General features: G+C 34.9%; 4 protein-coding genes across 4 annotated transcripts; 3 read left to right on the top strand and 1 right to left on the bottom strand.

Annotated features, from left to right (window-relative positions):
• Positions 1-680: 680 nt before the first annotated feature.
• Positions 681-7,465, top strand: LOC128389440 (chromodomain-helicase-DNA-binding protein 4-like). Its single transcript, XM_053349038.1, is given in 7 exon segments — positions 681-1,644; positions 1,881-2,344; positions 2,346-3,068; positions 3,070-3,333; positions 3,460-4,769; positions 4,915-5,036; positions 5,314-7,465. Coding segments are annotated over 7 exon segments (5,763 nt in total). The 5' UTR covers positions 681-861; the 3' UTR covers positions 7,411-7,465.
• A 386-nt stretch (positions 7,466-7,851) lies between these two features.
• Positions 7,852-8,503, bottom strand: LOC128389438 (uncharacterized). Its single transcript, XM_053349036.1, has 2 exons — positions 8,212-8,503; positions 7,852-8,134 (listed from the first exon to the last, which is right to left on the bottom strand). Exons 1-2 carry the CDS (start codon positions 8,369-8,371, stop codon positions 8,040-8,042), a joined length of 255 nt encoding a protein of 84 aa, XP_053205011.1. The 5' UTR covers positions 8,372-8,503; the 3' UTR covers positions 7,852-8,039.
• A 168-nt stretch (positions 8,504-8,671) lies between these two features.
• On the top strand, positions 8,672-16,856 carry LOC128389414 (arginine-glutamic acid dipeptide repeats protein-like). The gene is made up of 10 exons (XM_053348996.1): positions 8,672-9,093; positions 9,392-9,628; positions 9,769-10,728; positions 10,874-11,188; positions 11,921-12,412; positions 12,538-13,121; positions 13,271-13,415; positions 14,398-15,008; positions 15,161-15,418; positions 15,519-16,856. Exons 1-10 carry the CDS (start codon positions 8,905-8,907, stop codon positions 15,715-15,717), a joined length of 3,990 nt encoding a protein of 1,329 aa, XP_053204971.1. The 5' UTR covers positions 8,672-8,904; the 3' UTR covers positions 15,718-16,856.
• Positions 16,857-17,153: 297 nt separating this feature from the next.
• Positions 17,154-19,435, top strand: LOC128389420 (exocyst complex component 8-like). The gene has a single exon (XM_053349012.1). The coding sequence runs from the start codon at positions 17,309-17,311 to the stop codon at positions 19,016-19,018; it is 1,710 nt and encodes a 569-aa protein (XP_053204987.1). The 5' UTR covers positions 17,154-17,308; the 3' UTR covers positions 19,019-19,435.
• Positions 19,436-19,495: the final 60 nt, after the last annotated feature.

Below are 19,495 nucleotides of genomic sequence, written 5' to 3' on the forward strand. Positions count from 1 at the left end.
AACTCCCTAAACGAAAGTCTCAATCAATTTACTAATATCTTGTTGCAACGATTCGGGCTCATAGATGATTGTTGCGATATCGTTTGTCTTGATGAAGTTACGACCGGGAACTTTCAGTTTCATCAATCTCGAAGGATAATTAGTGTAAACAACGTCCCAGTTTTTAGGATCCCAATCTTTAGCTCTGAGAATCGCTTCGACCAAAAGAAAATCAGAAATTGCGTCAACTGTAGCTTGGAAATGTAAGTGAATGAGAGAGAGAGAATTAAATGAATTAATTGATGTTAATAAATTCACAATAATTACATCAGAATTTGTAATCATTAGTATTGCAGTTAAATTGTTTTCTAATGAATGTTACTTACTTGGTTCATAAGGTTGAAGATTTTAATAAAAGAATGAAAGTTTTTTCTTGATTTTTTCTGTTGTAAGTTTATTTTTCATCTCTAATCTTTTGCTCAATACATTTTTTAAATAATAATTTTAATTATAAAATATAAATTTCATAATTGCTTGAATACTAAAGGTGAGAATCAGTAAAAATAATTCGTTAATTGTGATCAACGATTTCAACAAATTGGAAGTAAAAGAAAAGAATTTGAAATGCGCGCGTTGTTACCTAAACGATCTCAAGATGGCGTTTGTATTAATTGAGAAGAGAGAGAGAAATTGAAGATCTATTGTATTGTGTCAATGTCCACGGTTAATTTTTATTCTCTGTGATTATTTGTGTAATTAGAGTTAATTAACTTATTTAAATCTTAATTTTGTGTATATAATTAGTTTCAAGAGTTAACCAGGAGTTGATTGATACTACGGACATCGAAGTAAAAGTTTGATTGGACTAGAATAATAGCTGTCATGGAAGACGAGATTGATGAGGAATATGTGGTTGAGAAAGTACAAGAGACTAAAAGAACCCGTGGTTCAAAGTGTGACCCTGACGGCGGAGGCAATGCTGTTGCCGGGGGCAGTGGCAGTGGGAGTGGGGGTGTGAGCGAAAAGAAGAAGAAAAAGTCGAGCAAAACGAAATCAGTTCCTTCGATAAAAATCAAACTTGGTTCAATTAGTACAAGTAACAAGAGGAAAAAGACCGCTAGTTCAGATGAAGATGAAACTTTAAGTGAACCCAACAAAAGTGATGTTGAATTTGAGGCAGCCCTGCAAGAGGCTGAAGCTGCCTCACCACCGCCAGTCAGTGATAAAAAGAAAAAGAAGAGTAAACAGTCAAAGAAGAAAAAGAAAACAAAAACCACGGCAAGTTTTGATTCAGCTGCCGGTTCTGACAGTGAAGGGTATGAGACGGATCATCAGGACTATTGTGATGTTTGTCAACAAGGAGGTGAAATAATTCTTTGTGATACTTGTCCTCGAGCCTACCATTTGGTGTGTCTGGAGCCGGAATTGGAGGAGGCACCCGAGGGAAAATGGAGTTGTCCACATTGTGAAGGAGAGGGTGCCCAAGAAGCCGAGATTGAAGAGCCACCGGCGAAAGATGATCATCATATGGAGTTTTGTCGAGTGTGTAGAGATGGTGGTGAATTATTATGTTGTGATCTGTGTCCGTCTGCTTATCACACTTTCTGTCTCAATCCACCTCTACGAGTTGTCCCTGACGGTGAATGGACATGTCCACGTTGTTCGGTAAGTAAATATTAGAATAATAGAGTTGACCTTTTGATTGATAATAAACAATCAAAAGATCAACCAAGATGATAGCAAACTAATCAACATTTGGTTTGTTTTAATTTGTTTTGATTTGTTTTAATTTGTCATTTGTTTTGATTTGTTTTCATTTGTTTTCATTTGTTCCAACTTGTTTCCTTCTAATTTGTTTTCCTCTCATTCTTTGTTTTCATTGTTGTCATGATGAAATTTAGGTTGAACCATTGAAAGGCAAAGTAGCTAAAATATTAACATGGAAATGGGTTATGCCTGAAATGGATGAAGACGAAAATGAAGGGAAAGAAGAGGGCGAAGGTGGAGTAGAAAAGAAAAGCGATGAATCAAACATTCCAGCAGCTCAACCATCGACCAGTAAGAAACACCAACCGAAGCCTTTACGTGAATTTTTCGTTAAATTTCACGACATGTCTTATTGGCATTGCCAGTGGATCTCTGAGTTACAATTAGACGTATTCCATACATCCATGTTCCGTATTTATTGTCGTAAAAACGATATGGATGAACCACCGATAATCGACATGGACACACTGGAAGCGAGGAAAAGGTCGCGAGCCAAGCAAGAGGAGGAGGCAGAAGAGTTGGATGGTGAAGGTGAAATTAATGCTGGAACCGGGAAGAAACGAGTGGAGAGAAAAGTTTATGTTGATGCTGCTCTGGAGGAGATATTATCGATATGGTATTCGACCTGAATGGTTGCAAGTGCATCGCGTTATTAACCATAAACAAATGAGAGACGGGAGTTACTTGTATCTTGTTAAATGGCGAGACCTTGGTTACGATCAGGCATCTTGGGAGTACGAGGAACAGGAAGACTTTGAAATACCAGAGATGAAGAGAGCAATCCAAGCATATTGGGATCTGCGTTCATCGGTTGAGATTTTGCATGGAGGTGGAAGCAGTAAAAAGTCAAGTAAAAAGTCAAACAAAAAGTCAAAAAACAGAGACACCGATAGTAGTGTTGAAAGGTTTTATGCTCCGCCGCCGGATAAACCGACAGTTGATCCTAAAAAGAAGCACGAGAAACAACCGGCTTATATTGATGTGACCGGAATGGAACTGCACCCATACCAATTGGAAGGTATTAACTGGCTTCGATATTCTTGGGCACATGGAACGGACACTATTCTGGCCGATGAAATGGGTTTGGGGAAGACAATCCAAACGATAGTGTTTCTTTACTCTCTTTACAAAGAGGGTCACTGTAAAGGTCCTTTCCTGGTGTCTGCTCCTTTGTCGACAATCATCAATTGGGAGAGAGAATTTGAAGTTTGGGCACCGGATTTCTATTGTGTAACATACATCGGAGATAAAGACTCTCGAGCAGTGATTCGGGAGCACGAACTGAGTTTCGAAGAAGGAGCCGTTCGAGGAGGTTTCAAGGCCTCGAATACGGAAAGAGTGTCCAATTAAATTTCATGTACTTTTAACATCATACGAGTTGATTTGTATTGACAATGCGACTCTTGGTTCGGTTGATTGGCAAGTGTTGGTTGTGGATGAAGCTCATCGACTGAAAAACAATCAATCTAAATTTTTCCGAATCCTTAATCAATATAAGATTGCATATAAACTTTTACTGACTGGAACACCTTTACAAAATAACCTGGAAGAATTGTTTCATTTACTAAATTTCCTGAGTCCATCTCGTTTTACGAGTAATTTATTTAATTACATTGTATTATATGGATATTGTATTGATGATTAACTTTTCTTTTCTTTCTTTTCTTTCTTTTCTTTTCTTTTCTTTCTCTTGCTTCATTTTCCATTCCTTTTCTTCAGTGACTTGCAAGGTTTTCTTAATGAATTCGCTGATATTGCTAAAGAAGAACAAGTAAAGAAACTTCATGATATGCTTGGTCCTCATCTTTTGCGTCGATTGAAAGCCGATGTATTAAAAGGAATGCCAACTAAAAGTGAATTCATTGTTCGAGTGGATTTGAGTCCAATGCAAAAGAAATTTTATAAATACATTTTGACTCGTAATTTCGAGGCTCTCAATACGAAAGGAGGAGGTCAACAAGTTTCCCTGATCAATATTATGATGGATCTAAAGAAATGCTGTAATCATCCTTATCTTTTCCCGGTTGCTGCTCAAGAAGCACCGTTAACAGTGAATGGAGCTTATGAGGGGACCGCATTGACCAAAGCGGCAGGAAAGTTGATTGTGTTGCAGAAAATGTTGAGAATACTTAAAGATACTGGACATCGAGTTCTTGTTTTCTCACAAATGACCAAAATGTTGGATATACTGGAAGATTTCCTGGAAGCGGAAGGTTACAAGTATGAAAGGATTGATGGTGGAATCACCGGATCCCAGAGACAAGAAGCAATTGACAGGTTCAATGCTCCAGGAGCAGCACAATTTTGTTTCCTTTTATCAACTCGAGCTGGAGGTCTGGGTATTAATTTGGCGACTGCAGATACTGTGGTGATCTATGATTCCGATTGGAATCCTCACAATGATATTCAGGCATTTTCTCGAGCCCATCGTATTGGTCAGTCAAATAAAGTGATGATTTACCGATTTGTGACCCGAGCATCTGTAGAGGAGAGGATTACCCAGGTAGCCAAGAAGAAGATGATGTTGACCCATTTGGTGGTGCGACCAGGAATGGGAGCTAAGAATACAATGTCGAAGCAAGAACTGGACGACATTCTCAAGTTTGGTACGGAAGAATTGTTTAAAGAAGAGGAAGGGAAAGAAGAGTCGGCAATTCATTATGATGAAGAAGCAATTCGAGGATTATTGGATAGATCGCAGGAAGGAATAGAACAGAAGGAGCTTTGGGCGAACGAGTATCTTAGTTCGTTTAAAGTGGCCGCATATGCGACGAAAGAAGCGGAAGAGGAAGAACCAGAAACGGAGATTCTCAAGCAAGATGTTGAATCTGCTGATCCTGCTTATTGGGAGAAACTTTTACGACATCATTATGAGCAGCAACAAGAAGATTTGGCTCGAACCTTGGGTAAAGGTAAACGAGTACGAAAACAAGTTAATTATAACGATGCTGCAGGAGGTCAAGAAGAGCAGAATTGGCAAGATAATGGGTCTGAATATAATTCCGACTTTTCTGTTCCAACCGGTGAGTATTTTTCCTTTTTCCATTTTATTTGTTTATTTGTTTATTTTTTTATTTTTTTACTTGTTTATTTGTTTATTATTTATTATTTTTAAAATTCGATGGAAATGATTTTAATGTTGATTTGTTGATTGTTCTATTATTCTAGATGATGATGACTTTGAAGAAAAGACGGAAGAAAAAACTGGTCGACGAAGAGGGAAAAACGAAAAGACCGAAAAGGACAAACCATTACCACCTCTCTTGGCAAAAGTTGGTGGTATTATCGAGGTAATTATCATAAGATTGATAATCAATGATTAATAATGAGGCATTAAAAACAACAATAATCTATGATCAAACTAAGAATATTTGATTTTAATATTAATAATTTAATGCAATAGTAAAATGATGTATCTTTAGGGGTTGATATGTTTGATTGGCTTAGTTATTAGCTTAATAACAAAGTATCATCTCAAAGGCGATACATGACAATTATTTGACTTGATCAATATGTAAACTGAAAATATCAATATTAATAATTTGATGAAATTGTTCATTCATTTAGGTTTTGGGTTTCAATCATCGTCAAAGAAAAGCTTTTCTCAATGCTATCATGAGGTACGGAATGCCACCTCAAGATTCATTCAATTCTCAGTGGTTGGTTCGTGATCTTCGGTGTAAATCGGAGAGAAATTTCGAGCATATGTGTCACTATTTATGGCATCTTTGTGAACCGGGTGCTGACAATTTGGAGACATTTGCTGATGGTGTTCCTCGTGAAGGATTATCCAGACAACTTGTTCTCACACGAATTGGTATCATGTCTTTGATACGAAAGAAAGTTCAAGAGTTTGAACATATTAATGGTGCACGAAGTATGCCCATACCAGAAGCTGTGGTTACTGAGATTCCAAAAGAGACAAATGGTACAAAAGAAAACTCATCTACTCCATCATTATTATCGACACCAAATGATAGTAAAGCTGCTACACCTCAACCAATATCGGGAGAAGCTAAAGAAGAGATTGGACAGAATGAGAAAGATGTTGATATGAAAGGAAATATTGTCGATGGGAAAGAGGTGGAAAAGGAAAGTGTAAAGGAAGGGTTGGCAAAGGAAGAAGGTGATGACATTACAATGAAGGAAACCGAGGGAGAAGGAGGTGAAGAGAAAGAAAAAGACTCTGAAAGTGAAGAAAAATTGGAAAAAGGAAAAAACAAAGACGAGGAAACGGAAAAGATTGGTGATGAAGATGAAGAAATTAAAGAAGGAGAAGAGGAGGAAGAAGAAGGAGAAGAAGTGGAAGAAATTGATGGAGAAAAAGTCAAAGAAAAGTTAGAAAATGATGAAGAAGAAGAAGTTGAACAAATTGAATGTGAAGCTCAAATCGAAGAAGGAGTTAAAGACAAAGACGGAGAAGAAAAAGAAAAAGAAAAAGAAAAAGAAGACTCAAAAGAAGAAGAAGACAAAAGTGCTGAAGAAGAAAAAGACCTAGACGAAAGTGAAGAAATGAAAAAAGAAGATAAAATAATGAAAGATAATGATGGCGAAGGCGATGAAGAGAAAATGGAAGTTGATGAAGAAAAGAAAGATGAAGATGAAAGCGAAAATTTGGAAAAACTCGATGAAAAAGACGAAAACGACAAAAGTAAAGAGTCGATAGAATCTAATGAACCTGAAGAATTGACAACAAAAACAAACAAGAACAAAGAATCAAGTGAAACAACTACAACTACAACAACAACATCGGCAAATGAAGAGACAATTAAGCAAGAAATCAAAGTTGAACCCAAAGAAGACAGTGAATTAGTAACTGAAAACGGTGATCAACAAGTCGCACTACAATTGCAGAAACAAAAACAACAATCACAATCACAACAACCAAAGAAAGAGAAGGAAAAAGAAAAAGAAAAAGAGAATGAACTGGAAATGGAAATGGAGAAGGAAAATGAACCAGAAAAACGTCGATTTATGTTTAATATCGCCGACGGCGGATTCACCGAATTACATACACTGTGGACGAATGAAGAAAGGGCAGCTCAGGGTAGAGAATATGAAATTTGGCATCGTCGACATGATTATTGGCTTCTATCTGGTATCGTTAAACATGGTTATGGACGTTGGCAAGACATTCAAAATGATCCAAATTTCATGATAATCAATGAACCTTTTAAAATGGATGTTGGTAAAGGAAACTTTTTAGAAATTAAGAACAAGTTTCTTGCTCGACGATTCAAGTTACTTGAACAAGCGCTGGTAATTGAGGAGCAATTACGACGAGCTGCTTATCTGAATTTAATTCAAGATCCAACCCACCCAGTGATGGCATTGAATTCTCGATTCGCCGAGATGGAGTGTTTGGCTGAATCGCATTCACATCTTTCCAAAGAATCTCATTCTGGTAATAAACCAGCGAATGCAGTTCTACATAAAGTCCTTAATCAACTGGAGGAACTTTTAAGTGATATGAAATCGGATGTTTCTCGTTTACCTGCAACAATTGCTCGAATACCTCCTGTAGCACAGAGACTTCAAATGTCCGAGCGAGGCATTTTATCCCGATTAACTGGACAACCCCAACAATTACAACAACCACAACAACTACAACAACAACCTCAAATTTTTATCAATTCCGGTGGTGGAGATCAACATCAACAATAACAATAGTAACAATAGTAACACTAAAAATAACAACAACAACAAAAACAACAACAACCTTAAGAATAATAATAATAATGAATGAAATGAAAATCAATCTGAAAAGATTATTATTATTATTAATCAACTTAATTCTAAACTAAAGAAAATAATATTAACTGCATGTTAATTGGTCATTATTATTGATGATTATAGTTAACTGATTCTTTGTCAAATCTACTCATTCACAATCTTTTCACACTTCCATTGATACAAAATCCTATCAATCTGATTTGTTCATTTTCACATTTTTATCCATTCAAATTCCTAATCACAAACAAAACCTCATGTATGATTATTTCCTATGACAGTTTACATAAAACTCATCATAAATGTCATTATACCAAGTATTTGACTTGATCATTCGATAATTTACAAAAAAAATGAATCAATAAATTCAATTAATTATCAACAAACGAAATAAAATTTTATTTATCACATCATCATAATCATTGACAATTTATATCTCTAATATTATTTTTCACAAATTTCTGTGTTTCTATCAATATAAGCATAAGATTAACTACAATGTTCGTAGATCTATCTTATTAATTTAATCATTAATATGATGATTGTGATGTGTGAATCATTAATTAGGTTTCATGATCAAATTGACCAGGTTTCTTTCTTGATTCTCTTTCGTTAATCACATCGGCAATGTGAATAACCGTGTGAGCCGTAACGTAAGCTAGAAATGAAGACAAAGAAGAAAGAATCAATATAAATTGAAATATAATGAATGGAATTACAATTAAATTAACTCACCAGTAATAGCTAAACCACCAAACCTCAAGAAATCACCTTTAATATGACGAAAGCTTTTACTCCAGAAATCTTTGAATGGATTCAACTCAAGATTCGCTAACTTGAAGTAAACAATATTCTTCATGTAGTAAAGATTTCCAGCAACTCGATGTCCACCCATGATGAAGAAACACCAACGATACTCAAGAAAAAAATTCCAAATAAACCAAATTAACTCAATTAACTAGAATTGAGAAAAACAAAACAATCAAAAAATCAAAGTGAAAACCAAAATGACCTTAACCAAAAGACTCGATACCAAATGAAGAGAAGATCCAAAGATCGAATACCGAAAAAGTTCCAACAAAAGACGTTAGATGTCACCAGTTTCGAAGAATTAAAGAGAAGACTAAGTTTAAATGTTGCGCTTTTCTAACTCTGAGAGTTGTCACTTATGTCCACACCTTGAATTCTGTTTTTTTTGTCTCTTTTTTTCTTGAATGTTGAGTGATGACTTTTTATTGTTATTCTCTTACAATTAAATAATTAAATTTAATTGTTCTTTTTTGTTTGTTTCTTCTCTTTTTATAGTAAAATAATTAAATTGTTCACATTCTATCTCTCACTCTGGCTAGTGGTGAAGAGAAGATCCTGGTTGGCCCCTGCCACCAGGCTCGCCTTCCTGATTATGTGGGTAACATTTTACCCGCTGATATGCCTGAAGCTTGTGAGGCATTGGAGGAGCTTCGATGGACCCCCGGACTACCAGATTGTGATTTAATTATGTACCTTAGAGCAGCACGAAGTATGGCTGCTTTTGCGGGTATGTGTGACGGTGGTTCAGCTGATGACGGTTGTTATGCAGCTTCGAGAGATGATATCACAATTAATGCTCTTGAATTGGTAAGAACTCTCATCACTTTTGTTTTTTTCCTTGTTCACAGTTACATTATTTTCTTTCTTCCTGTTCTTTAAAATTGTTTCTCGGTTTTTGTCTTTTCCTTTTTTTTCTATCATTTTCTTGGGGTTTTTTTCTTTCCGATTATCATTTTGATAGATGTGTTAAACTTTTTATCTACTGAGTGTGTCTTTGTATATGTTTTGGTACGAATTTTGTATGAATACAAATTGTGTTTACTTTTTTCTCCTTCTCATCTTTAACTCTCAAAATTTTTGTTTTTTTTGTTAATTTTGTTATTAGTTACATGATAATGGTTATGACACTGGTAAAGCTTTACAAGCTTTAGTTAAAAATCCCATACCTAAAGGAACGGATAAAAAATGGTCTGAAGAAGAGCAGCAAAAATTTTTTAAAGGGATCCGTCAATATGGTAAAAACTTTTTCAAAATTCGAAAGGAATTGTTACCATCGAAAGAAACATCAGACTTGGTTGAATATTATTATTTATGGAAAAAAACACCAAGAGCAGCTTCAACTGTAAGTTTATTTTTATATCAATTTATGTTTACTTTATTTACTATTTATACAATTTGTTACATTGAATATCGTTCTATCCGGTACTTAATTTTTCTTTTCCCTTTTCTTCCCTCTTTTTTTTTATTCTTTCTCATTGAAAGGATTTTACCTCAGCGAATAGACCACATAGAAGGCATCGTCGACAAAATGTTTTAAAGAGAATCAGAGCAGCGAATGCCGCAAGCCCGAGCAATAACAAAGGTTCTAGTATTACGGATAACTGTGAAGACCAAAGTGAGAACATAAGTGATCTACAATCACCAGTTTCTCCATCTCAATTAGCCGCCTCAAGTCCAAATAATGATGAACCAATTATAAGTGAAACCTCTGAGAAAAGTGAAGATAAAATTGATGACATTCCTTCTACTGTGACAATTAACAGCAACAATTCAACTGTATTAGCACACGAAGAGGAATCAAATGCAACCGAAGAAGAGGAAATGAAACCTGTTACTAGCGTTAAACCATTAAGTCCAATTAATGATGAACCAAGTACCAGTGAATCATCTGAAAAGAATGAAGATGCCGCTGAAGAAGATTCAATCAATGGTGTTGTTAATAATCAACCAACAATTTTAATACCTAAAGAAGAAGAGCAAAGTTCACCTGAAGACGAAGAAGAAAAGAATGTTCCAATTGATGAAGATATTGCCACCGAAGAAGAGAAAGAAATATCGGACGAAGAGAAGAATCTTTCCGAAGGAGAGAAAAGTCCCTCTGAAGATGAAAAGAGTCCACCTGAGGAGGAAAAGAACGAACCTGAAGAAGATAAACCAGAAATTTCACAAACCCATTCAATTTCTCGACCATCATCTCCACCATCATCATCATCACCACCACCATCATCTCAACCCCAACAATCCGAAACCCTTTCAAAAGCCAACTGTCAAACAACAATTCAACCAACACCAGGACCAATCCCGGTACCGACAAAAGTACCAACACCTACTTCAGCACCGATTCCACTTAAAAGCATGTGGGATATTGATAATCAAATAGACAAAGAAATTAAGATTAGAAAATCAGAACCATCTCCAACCTCCAACTCGTCTAATCCCGTTGTAAGTAATTTAACAATTTCAATGTTATCCATTATCAATAGTAATTTGTATCTCTATTTAATTGTTTTTTCTTCTCTCTCTCTCTCTCTCCCTCGGATCTCTTATTACTTAATTAATTGTTTAAATTACACTTTCGTTTTCACAGACATGTACTCCCTTGCTGATTCCGAAGCGAGAACCACAACAACATCCACCATCTCATCCGTTTACTTTTCCACATCATATGTTACACCCTATCTTACCGCAACATGATATTCCTCATCTTCCAAAAATGAATAGTCAAACAAGTATCCAATCAGCATCTCAACCCCAACCCCAACCACCACCACCTCCTTCTCAAGCACCACCACGTCCACCATCAAAAAATATGTGGGATATTGAGAGTCAAGTAGACAAAGAGGTTAAGATTAAGAAATCAGATCCAAACCTCCCTTTCCTTACTTCCTTTTCATCTAATCCCGTAAGTAATGATTTACTCATCAATCTTTATTTTATTGAAATCTCTCTCCCTCTCTCCTCCTCCTCTTTCTCCATCTCTCTTCCTCTTTCAAAGGTGAAGTGAGAGAGATATTGAGTTACAATATTATCGATCTGTTCAACTCAACACAAAATTAGTTATTTAAGATCCAATCAGAATCTGCCTATTAATCCATTGAAGATATAGAAAAAAGCTTGGATAAAACTCATCACGATTTGATGTGTTCACTTTTCTTCTCACTTGCTTTTTTATTATTTTAAATGATTTACAATCAACTGATTATTATTCATTTTTAGCTCTTTAAATTTCATGGTTGAATTTTCATATCCGTGTTATAGTCAATTTTGATAGCTTTTTTAGTTTTTTTATTGTTTCCAAGATAATTGATTTTATATGCTTGTTGATTCATTATGAACTTATATTTACTTAGGTGAAACAGAATCAGTTATCTTTCCTGTAAAATTGTTTGTCTTTAACATTTACTTAATTCGGATAGGATAAAGTGTTAGTTGAATCAATTAGTTTAATTGACTAATCACTTCTTAGATTGACAATCCTCTTAGTCTTAACGTTGCACTAATATCTTTCAAATTCAGAAAAAAAACAGTGATTATTGTAAGATTAGAGTGAAGCTAATAAATCAAATCATTGGATTATTGATAAACTTGAAATTAGTATTAACATAATTTATTCTATTATTCGTATTCCTTTCAGAATTCTTCACCTTTGTTGATTCCAAAACGAGAACCACAATTACAACAATCACATCATCAACATCAACAGCAACAGCAACAGCAACAGCAACAGCAACAGCAACAACATCAACAACACTTACAGCACCAACTCCAACACCAACAGCAACTTCAGCACCAACACCAGCAGTTGCAGCAACAACAGCAACAACAGCTACAGCAACAGCAACAGCTACAGCAGCAGCAGCAGCAACAACAACAACATCAACACCAACAGCAGCATCATCAACAACATGCATCACCCCAACATCATCAACTCCCACCAACTCATCCTTTCTTTTCTCATATGTTACATCCTGGGTTAGCACAACATGAAATTCCACCTCCTCCCAAAATTCATAGTCAGACAAATATTCAAGCATCAAAAAGTTTATGGGAGATCGAGAGTCAAGTGGACAAAGAGAGTAAAGTTAAAAAATCAGAGCCATCTCCGACTTCTTTCACTTCTAATCCTGTAAGTTTTCATTAATAATCACAACTTAATTAATATTTCTCAATATTCAATGTTCAATTTTACACTATTGGAATAAGTGTACGGATCATATTAAATATTTATGTCTATTTATCTTTTCTTTTCAGAGTTGCTCACCTTTATTGATGTCAAAAAGAGGAGACACACTTCTTACCCCTTCTCATGGATTTGCCTATCATCCAATGTTACCTCCTTATTTCACTGCCCCAACTGGTCCACCTCCTTCACCTCATTGGTATGCAGGACCCAGAGGACTTCAACCTGGACACATGGGATTCCCTTCCCATGGAATACCGACTCCGTCACCTCATCCTCACCCTCCGCCTCCATCACCTCATTCTCACTCTCATTCTCATTCTCATCCACATTCTCATTCACATCCTCCTCCACCTCCACATTCATCAAGTTTTTCATCTTCTAAACCTAAATCACCCGTCACCTCACATTCAAGTCGCATACCAAACAGTAGTCCTGCATCACAACCCTCGATATTTCATGGTTTACCACCACAATCAGTTTCCAATTTATCTTCCTCTTTATTTGGACAAGGACCATTGTCCGGTAAACATGGTTCATTAGATCTTCAAGTGATAGAAGTTGAAGAAGAACGACCCTCACCTCATATCGCACGAGGTCCAAGTCCAGAGCTCAAAATTGATGATAGCGAATGTCATCGTAGTCAATCTGCAATGTGAGTTCCTTTTTTTTTATTTTAATTCTTCGATTTAATTCATAGAAATTTCATACAAGTTTCTCTCCTTCTTTCCTCTCTTTTATATTGTGATGTTTTTTTCTTTAATCAATTATTGATATAATAATTTTCTTTGATAATCTATTTAGATTTCTTCGTCATTGGAATCGCGGTGACTTCAATTCCTGTGCAAGAACTGATTTAACATTTAAACCAGTACCTGATTCTCAATTAGCCAGAAAACGTGAGGAAAGGGCTCGCAAAGCTGCTGAGAAAGAAAGAGAAGAGCAAAAGGTAAGGCTTCTTTTCTCACCTTTTCAGAGTAAAAAAAATATCGTCCGGTTTTATTGCTTCTAATTACCATTGAAATTATAATTATCACCACTTCATACTTGAAATTATCATCTTAATACAGTAATTATTGAGTTTGAAAAATCTTGTTGATGAGGTCGATTATGGTCTTGATCTTCATTTTATCTGAAGTTAATAGAATGTCACCATATAATCGAATTGTTGATGTTTCTTTCTAATCGATAAATACTCTCTCTCTCTCTCTCTCTCTCTCTCTCTCTCTCTTACTTATCCTTAACTCCTCCTGAAAAACATTTACAATACAAAAACAAATCAATTACTTTTAACAAGGTTCAGTTCCCTCTTTCATCCCTCTCCCCTTCCTTTTCTTCCTTTCTCTCTCATCTCTCATCCCTCTACCTTTTTTCCTGTTTTACTCTATATCTTTCTGTTCATCTCTCTCTTTCTCTCTCTCTCTCACTCTCTCGCCTTTCTCTAATCTTGTCAGTTTATGATCACCATTTATGAGGTACACTGGTCTTGAGAACTTTTTAATAGTAAATGATGTTTAGCGAGAATAGTAATCATTCATTATTTTCAGGGATCAGTCTCACCACCTTATCGCATTGAAAACCTCATCCATCATGATTTTGAGCCTTCGTGTCACCATTGGTTGACTAATGGTGTTGTTAAAGAAGAGGTTTTAATCTCTCCCTTGCTCTTTTCTCTCTTTAAAAGTAACTAATTTTTGTTGTTTAACATCTTCAAGTAATTTAGCTTGTTAATAAAACATTTAACATTCTTTGGTGAAAGTAGAAAAATTTAATAGCTCACTTTCAACTTCTCGCAATTCATTTTAATATCTTTTTATATTCTTATTACAAGGCTTTCACCTTTCTCTATTATGTTTAGTTAGTAGCGATAAATTATTTATGGTAATCCTATTGTTACATTTTATTAATTTCTATTTCATTTTTATAAATAGAAATTGGCTGCTGAAAAAAGTCAATTTGGTCACGGAAGTGATCCAAATCATCATCTAAGTCCATTTGATCGTCATACTCCAAGATCGGCTAATTTCGCGGACTCTCCAGCTTTGAGGCATCTAAGTGAATATAGTCGACCACATGGAGCTTTCTCACCAAATTTCCCTCGACCCACCATGGCTGGTCCAATGGTCGGTGGTCCAAATCCATTTACTGTTCCAATCTCTGAAGCATCTCATGTAATGGATTCTGTTAATATGCTCTATCAAATGAACCTTTTCGGTGGACCAGCAATGGCCAGACAAAGGATGGAAAATGAGGAGAGAGAAAAACGAGATAGAATTGAATTCGAAAAAAGAGAACAGCTGAAAGAATTAGAAATGAAAAGTCGAATGGCTTCTCTGGTTTCAGGTCAACCACCGAATCTTCCACCACATGCATTATTTGATCTTCCATGGCTTGAAATGCAAAGACGACTTGTTGCTCATTCGGCCGCAGCAACAGGAGCTCAAATGGGACATAATCCACCAGGAACTCCGGCTCCTCCTGGATCAATCGGATCACCTTTTTCACTTTATAATCCAAATGAAAGAGAAAGAAATGAAATGAGGTAATCCTTTTGTTCACCCATCAAGACATATTATCAATTATCTAAAATCAAAGCGTGAAAATTGATTCTGATAATGAATTTTTCCCTCTTCTTTGTGTCATTTAATCTTGACCAATATTAATCAAATTTTTTCTATTCTTTTTTCCCCATAGATCATTGTTACCACCAGCTAATAATAACGAAGCTCTTGCGGCTGCCGAACGATATCAAGCTGAAAGATTAGGTTTATTGGATCCAATGATGCGTTTCCAATTGTCGGGTCTTTCAGCTTCCGAGTTACACTCTCATGCTCATACTCATGCACATAATCATGCTCATGCTCATACTCACTTACATTTACACCCTACAGACTCAATTGCAGCGGCTGCAGCGGCTGCAATGTCTCAAGGACCTTTGGATCCATTGATAAGGTGAGAAAGTGAAGATTAACTATTTTCTCGCACGGATGCATTTCCATTCATATTTATTAATTTACTTAATTATTATTATTATTTTATTCATAACTTGTAGAGCTGATGGATCCCTTCACTCTGGTCATTCATTGCTGCCTCCAAATGCATATCCTGGTGGGCCAAGATCGGGTTTAATTCCTAGACCTGAGATGATGCATCCTGGTGCGGGTGGACTATTAAGACCTCCATTTGATGATCCATCTTCTGGTCCTTGCCTTATGAATCCAATGATGCAGCTTAGACAACAAAGATTTTGATCTTGAACGTAAAAAAAAATTGTGATGATAATTATATTACCAATTATTAATTTAAGAAGGTCCTATGTAATATAATGATTGTCGTTGATTCAAAAATTTGATCACATTTGTTATTATGATTACCAATGAAACGAGAGTAGCTCAATCAATTATCAATTGAGACAAAGTTTCAAATTTTTGAATGACAATTTTAATCTAAATCATCATTGTGTAAAAAGAACCAGGAAATTTAATTTAATTTCCAATTGTTGGTCTCAGTTTTATCTACATGATTTAAACTCACCAACTCTAATTCACAAGATTTAATTGGAATTATGAACAATTATGGCAAGAGAAAAACAAATTTTCCAATTGACCAACAGCCGAAACTCAACAACTGACAAACAAAACAAACAATTCGATGCAAAAAGATTAACCCTTTCCCCTTAACCACCAGCCATTATTGTTAATTAATCATCAATTAATTTACAGCATCTTTTTTTACCGCATGCATACAAATCTCATCGTCATCATCACCACCATCACAATCAATTTTAATCAATAATCTTAATATATTTAAATGTCATATACAATATTTAAGCTAACATATTTATCCATTTTGAGCTGGAAACCTTTTAAATTGGCTCAAACTTGTTGCGCAAAAACAAAAGTGTAAAAGACATCACACCAGATCATCATCATCATCATCATCTTCATCTTCATCTTCATCTTCATAAACATTGGCATCATGAAAAGAAAGTAAAACAACACAACAAATGACAGAATCACTAATTGTCATCCAATTAGTGATTTAAAATTGGTTCATTGACTTGATCTATTTCTCACTTTCTCTTTCTTTTTTTTCCTTCTTCCTCTTTTTAATTGTGAGCCAAAAACAAATTTAATTGTATCAATTATTCAATTTATCAGAATTGAATTTCTCTTGATAATTTTTAATATCTCTCTGGTTAATTTCACTGTGTGTCCGGTTAATTAATAAGACAAATTATCATGAGTTGTTAAAATACAAAACAATTAACTCTGTATACAAAATTATATATATAAATTGACAACAAACAACAATTAACCAAATCAAAATTATTGTCTTTTATTAGTAAACATTTAATTAAGACTATAAACATAAAATGAATATGAGAAAATTTTAATTGTTTCCTTTTTCTTAACTTTAATTATCCATTTGACTCATTTTGATGATTAACAATTATCAGCACAATTAACAACCAATCAATTAGCAAATCATAAGGTCGTTTTCATTTCAGTTTAATTGATCGATTAGTTCTCCTCGTTTAAACGATCTTCCATAAATTTTACTTGTTAGAAATTGAAAGTTTCCCTTTAATTGTTAGTTAATTGTGATACGAATTTAATTTTATTCTTTTTCATATTTGGCGCGTTTTTTTGTTCTTTTCTCCCTTTAACCAATCAGCTGATTCTTTTTTCAGTCACGAAAATAAAGACAATTGTTTTTACTTTTGTTTCTTAATTATGATTGATTTTAATTCACTACTTTTATGATTATTCGATTGCTGATTGAGTTTTGAGAATTTGAAATTTTCTTTTTGTTAACTGGTTCAGTTTAATTGGAGTGAAAATGTTCGATAGTTTATCAGAATTACCTCTTAATAAGCCGAGTGTTGGTGTTGAGGCTCTTCAACAGGCAAGAATTAAAGTGAAAAATTTATGCGAAGAGACAAATGCCCTTCTTAAGAAAAATGTTTACAAAAATTATCAATTGTTCATTGAAACCTCGAAAGAAATATCATTCCTTAAAAGTGAAATGTCTTCATTGTCACAGTTAATCAGTGAGGAGCAAAATTTAATATGTTCACTTCAAGAGATGTCAATTTGTGGTGATCGAACTGTTGGAAGTTTGGATGATCGGAGACTTTCAATTACCGGTGGTAAACCAGGTACACCAGGACGAATGGGAAGTTCCACTACGAGTGATAATTCGGTGACATTTGGTGAGAAAATGGAACAGGGTATGTCACCGATTGGCGTTCCTTTTGGTGAATCTGAGCTACTTGAGGAGGAGTGTCAAGCTGATTCTGAAATGGCACCTACATGGTTAATTGAATTATCGGAAGATCTTGATGTTTGCATCGCTCAGAGAAATTTTGAAGATGCAGTAAATCTAGTACACAAATTCAATGACCATTTTGCCCTTTACCCAAAATTTTGCGAAGATCCATCACAAGCTGATCTTAAGAATAAGATTAACGGACAAATTGAAGATCTAATCAAAGCAGTTGCCAAAGAGCTTGAAATTGTACCCGATAGACCAATGCAAAGTGGACCTCGAGCTGCTAGACGAGCAGTTAATCTATTAATTCGTTTAGGTCGATCATCAATGGCCGCAGAACTTTTCCTCGCTCAAAGAAGTGCTATTCTAAGATACTGTTTAATGCAGCAAAAGAAAGAAGGTGCAACTTTACCTTATATCGAACGGATGAGCACCGTTTTCTTCACGAATATTCAAGAAAGTTGCCGAGAATTTCGTAGAGCTTTTGGCCTTTCCAGTACCACATCAGCGATTGGAACATTATCATCCGCGGATAGTATTTCATTACACAATATGAACGATAAAATGACAGGTTTCTCTCTCTCCCTGGCAATGGCTTGTCTTGTTTCTTGGGTTAAAAAGAAACTTCAACATTATTTGGACTCTTTTTGTGGCCACGTTTTCACCACTCAAGTACCACCATCAATTGCCTCCGAATGTATCGCCATAGTTAATCATCAGTGTAAAAAATTACGATCCAATGTACACTTAGACCTTGTATTTTACTGTGATCAACGCCTACGTCCGGGAATAGAGAAGATAATCAATGAATCTCGAGATAAACTATTGGAAGCAATTAAACACCGATGTACCAACGATAAATGGTTACCACAAAATTTTGGCAATAAACCAGCGATGTCCAAATTTTTGGAGGAAATGAAAGAGTGTAGCCTTAATTTAAACAGTTACGTTTACGATGAATGTCGACTTTCACTTACCAGTAATACAACATCATTTGCTAAATCATATCTTCACTTTCTTCGTGATCTGGTTAAATTATCAACTCTATTCACCCATAAATTAATGGTCAGCGCTCTGGTCACTCCGTTTAAAGCTCACATGAGGCATATTGATAAATGTTTACGTGATGATGCCTTTCGTAATCAAAGAAAGTTAATTGTGGTCAATGCTAATTTTGTTCTGGACACTTTACTTCCGATGGTCATTCAATATTGCAATACTAAATTTAATTCAGTTCCAGATGAGATTCTATCCCTTTCAGTTAGGGATTATTGCTAAAAGAAAAAAGCAAAAATGGAAAGAAATTAATTTTTATCATAATTTAATTTAATATATATCATTATATATACATAAAAAATATAATTCAAATACAAACAGAGTCAACATATTTAGAGGATTAAATTAATTTTACAAGAAAATGATCAAGGAAGAACAAAAAAGATTCATTAATTAAATTAATGAAAGGACTATATTAATTTAGACGATGAAGATGACGATGATGATTAACCCTCACAGCAATGTTTATAAATAGTAACAATTAAACCAGTGATTTATCCTACGGAATTTAAAATAAACATTTGTTAACAATTTCAATTTGATACAAAAAGAAAACAATCTAATTTTTGTTAATTATCAAAGTGATTAAAACAAATCTCAGTCAATATCTGGTTAACAAAATTACATATGTGTCACAAATTGTAGCAATTTAATTGATTAAACAATTTGATTCCTTTTTTTTGTGATCCAGACAAAATA

Source organism: Panonychus citri, unplaced genomic scaffold (assembly GCF_014898815.1).
Source record: "Panonychus citri isolate SS breed McGregor unplaced genomic scaffold, ASM1489881v1 Contig00108, whole genome shotgun sequence".
Lineage (NCBI taxonomy): Eukaryota > Metazoa > Arthropoda > Arachnida > Trombidiformes > Tetranychidae > Panonychus > Panonychus citri.